This window comes from Nicotiana tabacum, chromosome 1, assembly GCF_000715075.1.
Source record: "Nicotiana tabacum cultivar K326 chromosome 1, ASM71507v2, whole genome shotgun sequence".
Classification (NCBI taxonomy): domain Eukaryota; kingdom Viridiplantae; phylum Streptophyta; class Magnoliopsida; order Solanales; family Solanaceae; genus Nicotiana; species Nicotiana tabacum.
The window spans coordinates 151,945,164-151,955,949 of NC_134080.1; the positions used below are offsets into that span (position 1 = coordinate 151,945,164).

General features: G+C 34.3%; 1 protein-coding gene across 1 annotated transcript; it reads left to right on the plus strand.

The window, feature by feature from the left end:
• The first annotated feature begins 521 nt into the window (after window positions 1–521).
• LOC142164193 (uncharacterized) lies at window positions 522–3,348 on the plus strand. The gene is made up of 2 exons (XM_075221525.1): window positions 522–1,355; window positions 3,214–3,348. Exons 1-2 carry the CDS (start codon window positions 522–524, stop codon window positions 3,346–3,348), a joined length of 969 nt encoding a protein of 322 aa, XP_075077626.1.
• Window positions 3,349–10,786: the final 7,438 nt, after the last annotated feature.

The following is a 10,786-nucleotide window of genomic DNA, read 5'->3' on the forward strand; positions in this document are numbered from 1 at the left end:
AAAAGACAGTTTACATACATAGTAGAAACTGATTCTAGTGATCACAGCTATGGAGAAGTTCTCAAATATAAATATAATAATGGAAAAACTGAACACCATTGTAGATATTATTCAGGATCATACACGGAACCACAATTAAAATGGGTGATAAATAGAAAAGAACTATTTGGATTATATAAATATTTGTTAGCATTTGAGCCATATATCGTTTATAACAAATTTATTGTAAGAACAAATAATACACAGGCAAAATGGTGGATAACACAGAAAGTACAAGATTCAGTAACAACGAAGGAAATAAGAAGGCTTGAATTAAATATATAAAATTTTACATTTACAATTGAGATAATAAAGACTGATAAAAATGTTATTGCAGACTACCTATCAAGAAAAAGGTACCCAAACTGATGACAGACAAGCAACAAAAGATTTATTTGCAATCCTTACTACTCTATCTTTACAGATGGATAGTATGGGTAAAATATTACAACAGCTAGAGGAAAGCAAGCCAAGTCAGCAGCATGACTAAAGATACGGAGCTAAGTCGATCGGAAGACTCAAAATTTCCAGAGTTAGAGGGAGACGTTGGGAAACTCCGTAAAACCCATAACAATGTTTGTTTACATACAGCTGCAGGTACGAGTAAACAAGTTAATAAGAAACCGTATACTAATGCCAATTTGAATAGCATATTTGATAAACCAATTACTCCAAAAATACCAAAAGAAATAATGACTACAATACCACAAACCTCAACCTATGCAAACAGTCTACACCAAAATAAGAAAATATACAACCATATTACCCAGACCTATATTGAAAACATATACAAAATCCAAACATTTCTAAACCTTAACCCCAGAGCAACTACTACAACAAATCCAACACAAGACTATATAACCCAAAAACTCCAAGGATATAATAGACTTATTGCCCAACCAAAGACCAGATCCAATCTAGTAAAAACATGTTACAATTACGGATTACTTAGCACAGTATATACCTATGATGGAGAAGAGATAAGTGGAATACCAGAGATATATAAAGCATTTATTACATATAAAATAATTACAAAAGGAAACCTATTTTTTATAAAATTCTATACAGCACCAGCTGAGATACTATACGATGAAATAAAACCTCTTATACAGGTTGTAAAAATAGGATTTACACGAGATATGATAATACCAGAAGAGATAGAACAACAACCAGAGATACCAAAAATCGAGATACCGAGTTTTTACACCAACAAAAGAATAATTGGAATAGCAACTATTATCCAAGAATTAGCCAACAATTATCTACAGGAAAATGCCATTTGGAGCTACTACTCAAGAGATCAACTAATGATATATGCAAATTCAAGGGAACTACGACAAGGAGATATGGATGAAGTCCAAAAATGGATTTTATCATTATTAAAACCAGAGATGCAACCAGCTACAAGTGCACTAAAGAAAGGATTTATTTCCAACGAATTACTAACAAGATACTGCAAGTATAGAACTAATGATTTATCTATATTTTTATCATCTATTGCAACCGAATAGTTTGCACTTACTATGAATTTAAATTTTTGGTATATTAAGTTACCCTTTACTGCACTTATTATACTTTTTTCTATAGGTTGTACAATTCTATCGTCTGCTAAGTATATTTCTATAGGGGTATCTATTCCTTCTCTAAAACATGCTTTTATTAGTATCTTTGTTCCTCCTAAATGTACGTATTTTATTGGGTTTTTTGCTTTTATATCTTGTATTTCTTTATTTAATAATTTTTTATTTAATATTGGTATTCTGGCTTTACCTTTAATGTATTTACAGTCTATTATATGTTCCCTTTGGCTTACTACGTAGTATTCTTCTTTTTGTCTTTTAAACCAATTCTTTATTGTTGGTACTTCTAGTATTTTGTCTATGCTTAGGTCCAAATCTTTTCCTTTTATTTGTTCAAATATAGTGGTGTCAAATATTATTTTTTGTTCTGAAGATTGTTCATTTTGGTGTTCTTCTTGTTGTATGATTTATATATCTTTTTCAGTCATAATTTTCTTCGTCTGATCCTTCTATTATGTTATTATTTATATCCTTTTCATTTTCTGATAATTCATTTTCTGAAAATTCATATATACTGTCTTCACTTCCTAATTCATAATCTATATATTCCATTTGTGTATATTTATCATTGTCTATTATTATTTCGGAAATTTGTTTTTTCTTTGAATTTTTTGGTAATTTGCAATCTTTAGCTAAGTGTCCTAGTTTTCCACAATTGTAACAAGTGCATTCTGTTAGTTTTTTCTTTTTTCTATATAGTTTTTTATGTTTGTAATTTTTTACATAATATCTTCATCTTGGTTTCTTATACTTATATTTGGATTTATATCTTCTTATTTTCTTACCTTCTTTTTGTAATATGTATCCGTGCATCCGAATTGAGGTGCTATTCTATTTTTGCAGCATGCCAAATTTTTTACTAATATTTTATCCTTTTTGATATTTTCTTTATATTTTTCACATAATTCTATAAACCAGTTTTGTAAAAATTTTATTCGAGCTCCTAGGGTATCTGCTAATTCTGCTTCATTCCAATTTTTTATTATTTTTGAGCTGAAAGGTTCTGATAATTTGGTAAAATATAATTTTCTTATTTCTTTACTTTCATCCAGACTATATGTTCCTCTATAATAATAGTCTCTAAATGCACAAGTATATTCGTCTATATAACACATATTACATATTGCTAATTTTGTCATTAAATTTCTATTTGTAGTTTTTTCTTTATTTTGTTCTTCTATTTCTGTTGTCATACTACTAAATTCATTTCTTATCGCTATTTCATATTTATACAATATTTCTGCAACAATACAATATTTCTGTAGCCGTTGTTGCAACTGTACCATCATGTTTCTTATTACTTCTCAATGTATCTAAGCTTTCATTTGTTAAATTTTGTAACCATAGTTTTACTGTTCCTATGAGTGTTCTTTCTATATAACCTGGTGTTTCAGCTACTGCTATTTTATTATCTATTAATTGTTTTGAGATATATCCTATCCATAGTTGGATTGTTTTATTTATATCTGCTACACAATCTAGATCTAAAAAATTACATTGTTCAGTTATCTGTCTTGGTGTCCATTTCCTATTTAATCTCTTATCCCATAATGTTTTGTTCCTATCATGTGAATCATAACTTATTCTGTAATAGCTCGGGTTTAGATGTTTTGGATTTTTTATTCCTGATGTGCTTGGTTTATCCTCGGTCATATCTCCTGTATTTATTTCTGGATTTGTTTCTGTTCTTTCTATAATTTCTGTATATGTCTCACTTGTTTCTGAATAGTCTTCTCCTAGATCCTTATCATCATCACTTTGATCATTTATTTCGTTTATGCTTATTTTTGGTGGATTATCTTGTACCTCTTCGAACTGTAATTTAAATTTTTCTATTTCATTTGTCAGTCTTAACTCTTGTTCTTCTTCTTTGCGTTTTTCTTTTTCTTTTTGTCTACTTGCATATAGCTGTTTTAGTATTTCTAATTCTTTTTATAATTCTGTTATTTTAGTGTTCTTTACTTCCTCTATCTGTTGTATTTTTTCTTTAGCTTGCTGTTGTATTTCCTTAATTTCTCGTTTTCTATCTATTTCTTCGTTTTCCTTTGTTATTCTAATCATTGCAGTTAAACTATCTTCTAGTTTTACCGTTTCTTTTTCTAACATTAAGTTTCGGTTATTTCCTATTTTCTTGTATCTTCTTCCTAAGTTAGAAAATATTATTATTATTTTTAATCCTTCCGGATTTTCATATGTTTTTTCTTCTAGTGCGAATTCTTCTTTATTCATATTTTATTTTTAAGATAGTAAATATATTTGTATTCTATTTTGGATATAGTATCTATTAATTTAGATAGCCTAGCATTGGTTATTTTAGTAATACTTAAATATTCATATTCTGGGTATAGTTTCTTTAGTTTATTTCTTACTTTCCTTAATTTTTTATTTATTTTAATGTGCCTAATTTCTGTAATTGACTCATTGTTTATGGGTATTTGTTGCGGTTTTGTACTATTAGTTTTAGTGTTATCGTCCATGGTTTTACTTATTGGAGTAGATGTTTAATATTTATCTTACTTTTGTTAACCTTGATACCATTTTCTTGATAGGGAGGACCCTTAGTTTATTATAAGTATTATAAACTAAAGGTTTTTTCATAATATTTTGCGGCTAGCGGAATTAACCTTGAAATTTCTTTTATATTTTCTCCCGTGTATTCTAAGTATTGGATATCTTGGGTTTTTTGATATTCTTCTACATTTTCTCTTAATAATTTTTCTAATAAATTTATATTTTCTAAAGTTCGTAACCAGTACTGCAGATATTCGTAGCTGATCATTAATATGAATATAAATCTAGTTCATATAAATATAATTCGTCTATTTTTTCTGATAGAATTAGTTCTGTACATCCTTGTTCCATTATGTTTATTATTTAAAAGTAACCAAATTATCATAATTTTTTCTTCTAATATCGTTATTAAGTTGGTTAAAAGTATATAATATGAGTATTTTGTAATCATCATTGTCATCTAGTAGATATGTGTAGTTGCTCATTACATCTATTTTTATTTATTCTTATAATTTGTTTACTAAACATATTCCCTCTAACCTCTTTGTTTATCATAGGGTTTATCATCCTTTAATAAGTTATTCTGAACAATCTTTTCTGGCCACTACCATGCTTTTCTTGCTTCAATCATTTTCCCTAACAGCGCCTCAACTCTGTCTACCCCTCTAAATGGCCTCCTTGCCTACCGGTTTCGACCTTAGGATGGCATAGTCTGGGCTTAACTACTCTCAACATTATTAGACATGGCAAGCTTTCTCAAGATGTTCTTTATAACAGTACTATAACATGATAAACAGTTATGATATTCAAGAGATTATAAGGAATACAAAAGTTTAATTAGACATGACTATGAATAAACATACCTGATCTTGTAGCTTGTTTGAATGTTCCATAATTGTTATTATGAAAGACTTAAATTAAAATTTTTGTAAGAGAGAAGGTGAGGGTCCTCCTCCTTCTTCTCGGATATAGACTATATATAGAAAACTCAAATGACTCTTACTTTTTACAAACGACCCTTCATGAACGACCTTTACTGTTCATGAATATGACTCGTACTATTTACTTTACGACTTATTACATACTCAAATGACTCTTACTATTTACAAACGACTCTTGTCACGACCCAAAAATCCCTCCAAAGAAGTCGTGATGGCACCTAGTTTCTAAACTAGGTAAGCCTAATATTTACTGTAATAATATGGGTATTCATTAACTTTAAATTAAATTACTCTGAACAAAATACAATTCCCAAAACCGGTAGCACAAGTCATAAGCTTTTTCTAAGAGTTATACACAATAAGTACAACACTGTTCCGAACTGTCACGACCCGGATTTTCCACCATCAGGTGTCGTGATGGCGCCTACTATCGGAGCTAGGCAAGCCAAATATTTAAAACACCTTTCCTGCTTTCTTTCAAACAATATAATAAACGAGACAAAATTTAAGCGGAAGACTTTAAATCTAAAGCAACTGAAAACCAAAAGTGTGGAAGTTTAATACACATCACTACCCAAGGTCTGGTGTCACTAGCTCACGGACTACTACAGAATACTACAAACAATGTCTGAAAGGAAATACATCATGTTTGTCTGATACAAGATGAACAAACGAAAAACATGGAAAGGGACTTCGGCCTGCGAACGCCAGCTAGGCTACCTCGAGAGTCCCTGGACTTAAGACAGCTCCCAAAAATCCTACTGCTGTGGTCCGTAAGCTGCTTCCTGATCTGTGCACAAAAATTTGCACATAGTGTAGCATCAGCACGACCGACCCCATGTGCTGGTAAGTGCTAGACTAACCCCGGCGAAGTAGTGACGAGGCTAGACAGTACCTACCACATTTAACCTATACAGATATATATACAACAAGTGCAAGAAAACAATAACAAGATAATACAAAGTAAAACTGGGAGGGGACATGCTATCGGGGAGTAACAGATAAAAATGAAATATCGGAAATAAGCAGAAGAGACTCCGGTTCCCATGATATATATATATATATATATATATATATATAATATCATATATAAGTGGACGGCATGCCACACGATCCCATAATATCATATATAAGTGGACGGCGTGCCACACGATCCCATAATATCATATATAAGTGGACGGCGTGCCACACGATCCCATAATATCATATGTAAGTGGACGGCGTGCCACACGATCCCATAATATCATATATAAGTGGACGGCGTGCCACACGATCCCATAATATCATATATAAGTGGACGGCGTGCCACACGATCCCATAATATCATATATAAGTGGACGGCATGCCACACGATCCCATAATATCATATATAAGTGGACGGCGTGCCACACGATCCCATAATATCATATATAAGTGGACGGCGTGCCACACGATCCCATAATATCATATATAATATCTGACTTCATATAGTAGGCCCCTTCAGGGGAGGATAACAACTAAATACCTTTAACCAGACAAGGGTACAACTAACAGCCCAAAATATCCCGACAAGGGAGAGTATATATATCAGTCTACACATCCTGGCAAGGGAGTACTCACAACACATTCTCATTTTAAATCACCTCTTCCTTAACTAACACATTCATGTTCGAGCTAACGCTCCAAAAGTACACCAATCACAATTCTACCTCAATCGTTCACATTATATGAAACTCATCAAGTAAACAAGGAGATTGTGTCACATTATTCGAATTAAAAGCAATTAAGACCCACGGTCATGCTAGACTTCTGTGCATAGATAATCGTCACCATGCCTATACACCGTACTCCACGTTAGCAAGTAGCAAATAGCATCCTAATCCTATTCCCTCAAGCCAAGGTTAGAACAAACACTTACCTCGAACGTCCACAGCCAACTCAAGCCTTTGCCTCCGAATTCGTGTCCGAAATTCTCAAATCTAGTCATAAACAATTCGATTCAGTCAATAAAAATTATAAGAATTCATTACATATGAATTTTCTACATTTTCCATTAAAATCCGAAATTTAACTCAAAATTGCCCGTGGGGGCCACGTCTCAGAATCCGACGAAAGTAGAAAAATATGAACACTCATTCAATCACGAGTCCAACCATACCAAAATTATCCAATTCCGATACCATCTGGTCCTTCAAATCATCATTTTACATTTTTGAAAGGTTCCACAATTTTCTTCCCAAATTCCATCTGAAATCACGAATTAAATAATGAATTTAGTGATAGATTCATGTACTCTAACCAAATCTAAGTTAGAATCACTTACCCCGACCAATTTCTTGAAAAACCTTCGAAAAATCAACAAAATCCGAGCTCTCTAGGTCAAAATATCAAATAAAAACCCAAAACCTCGTATTTATAGAGTACCCCTCGGATACCGACACCACTGACCGCACAAAAATGACCGCTGTCCGTGCAAAATCAGCGGGGTTCGCGCAGAAACGTCCGCGGTCGCGCAGGCCTTGCTCTGCAGGGATAGGCTTTAGTATTTTGGCCATAACTTTCTCTACATATATCCAAATTGCGATATCTTTACCTTTCTGGAAACTAGACATGAAGGGCTACAACTTTCATTTTTGAATCACCTCAAAATTCCATGCGGAACAAAAGATATGAGCTTCCGAAGTAGGACCAGTGACCTGCAGATTCTTCCCCTGCGCGCCCAGCGCGAGAAGGAGCGCGGTCCGCGCCGCCACTGCTGCCTTCTCCATTTTTCTAAGTTCCAGGGTGTCCGTACTCGCTCAAAACTCACCCGAAACACACCCGAGGCCCCTCGGGACCTCAACCAAAAGCATTAACAAGTCTGAAAACACATCACGGACTTAGTCGAGGCCTCAAATCACATCACATATCATCAAAATCACCAATTATTCATGGATTCAAGCCTAAGAACTTATTAAATTTTCAAATTTCACAACCGATGCCGAAACACATGAAAACTAGTCTGAATGACCTCAAGTTTTGCAGACAAGTCCAAAATGACATAACGAAGCTACAGAAACTCTCGGAATTCCATTCCGACCCTCAGATCAAAATCTCACCTATCAACCGTCGCCAAAATACTAATTTCGCCAATTCAAGCCTAATTCTATACCGTACCTCCAAAACCACTTCCGATCACTCTCCTAAGTCACAAATCACCTCCCGAAGCTAACCGAACCATCAGAACTCACATCCGAACCCTTTAACACATAAGTCAACATCCAGTTGACTTTTCCAACTTAAGCCTCAAAATATTCTTTATATTTAACTCCGAATCTTCCAAAAACCAAACTCGACCTCACATGCGAGTCATAATACATATTACGAAGCTGGTCGAGATCTTAAGTCATTGAACGAGGCGTAAATTCTTAAAACGACAAGTCGGGTCGTTACATTCTCCCCCTCTTAAAACATACGTTCGTCCTCGAACGTGCCAAGAATTATTCTGAGGACATTAAATTGATGTTTCTACTTTTACACATATGCTCGTGGTTGATACCACATTACCACATTCAAATAAGTTTGACAATACCATTTCAATTGAGGCTATTTCTCTTACCCGTATCTGTAAACTTTAAGAGCAAATTTCTTACACTCCGAACATTTTCAAAAAGGTCCGATTTTTCACATCATCACACGATCTTAGTCTCACCTGGCTATAGCAACTCGTGCCTACGCACACATCAACCTTTTAATAGCGCTTAACGGGTGTTCCACACTCCCCCACTTAGGTTCATTCACCCTCAAATAAGAAGTAGAGTCCGCTCTCAAACACATAATGTAACTTATCCCTTTCTTCGCATATCTTAATGTCCCAAATGTTTCTAACTCCCAAAATTTTCAGAAATTTCGGCAGAGCCTCCCCTGTAATTGGGCCTATCCACCTGTTAGAGTAACACCAGAACACCTCCTAACAACACGTCTACAACCTAACAAAGCAACACAATGTATATATCAATAACACTAATCTCAGCATTACAACCATGACATTATCACAATGATATCTTCACATAAAACGCCTCATATGTATGACCTTAACCACATCTCTGATCTCATTAGTTGTTCACAATCAATTACAAAATCGTCAATTAACCTCATGTTAACCAAAATCTCATTTCAATTCCCTTTTTTCCCCACAACACTGACAACCAATCGCGAGGCATGAAAACCTCATCATTATTTACCCAAATCAACGAATCACATTTAACGCCACTTGGGCACTCACCTCGTAGGTCAAAACTCAATAGTTACAACACAAATATGGCTAAATATGCACAAAATCACATAAGAAAAATTTATCAAATAAGCTTAACAGGCATGACTACCTGTTAATACTATAGTACAAATTTAAATTTCACAAAGGGAGAATTTAAACATACAAATTGTTCACCACAAGGACCTCGTCCTTATATAACTTCCACCGTGGCTTGTAGCCCGTTTTAAATATTTCACATAAAAAAAAATGTGAGGATCTCGTCCTCAACTCTGCATCACGAAAATTGCACATTGTGCGAACTGAATTCTTTCCATTTCATTTCTTTCCTCTCATAAATTCCGATAAACATCACAACACAGAATGAAGCCCCATACCAATAGGGCGTACAATTCATAAAAATTGAAATCAATTATTCCGAAATCACATCAAATCCACTGTAGTGAGTAATAGAAAGTAATTTTTTTTTGGACTTATAGCCCTTAATAGTGTACAAAATAAAATGATATACACGGGCCAACATCATCAAATCTCCCAACAGGGATAAACTTAAAAGTGGGTCAAAAAATTACGAAGCTCACCTATAAGCGGAGCATAATAGGAGGACTCGCCTCAATTTTTAGAACCAAATCAAATTAAGGAAAAAATATCCTTTTTATAACAATCGAAATCGTACCTGTAACGACACCATCTGGTGTTGTGGCCTCAGCCACACTATAGCAATTATATCAATGGGTCGGGCCTCCACCTCTTAGGAGCCATCTACCCGCTCGTCCTCTATCTCTAACTTGTAGTGTATGTAGATTAGTAACCATAATGGAGTGTGTGGATTGACTTTTCTGATAAAGTAGGTTTCTCCCAAGTCTGGGACAATTTCTCATGATGTTCCTAGTATCACCACATTCATAACAACTCATCTACAGTTCGGCTGCTCATTCTGAGTCTGTGCCGGATAACTAAAATAACCATTGAAGGAATCATATGCCAGTGGTGCATTAAAAGATGACTGTCCCATGAGAGTGCCCTGATTAATTGGAGCACTACGAGTATTCTGAAATTGTTTCCATGTCCCTGATAATACCGAAATGTAGAATTATTATGGACACAGGAATATCCAAAGTCCCAGCATCTTCCTATACAAATCTCAGCTCTTACTCATATACAAGTTTCAGAGAACCTTTGAATACCACATAAATACATCTCAGGCCAAAACTGATATGACACATGACCCCACAATTTGATCGTTGATAGTGGACTCCCTTCACTTAGCACGAAGCCATATGAAACATTCTAATGATTCACAATACTAACCTTTATCGCTCATACGACACCGGTCAAAAGACACCTCAAGCTATTTATTTGGCGCATGCCATCCTCGTGACAATTAAACCTTCTTTCTCCAGTGTCTTGGCTTGCTAATATGTACCCTCCGCCAAATAGAAATCCCATACAAACCACATTATCTCTAATACCACCAACTATCT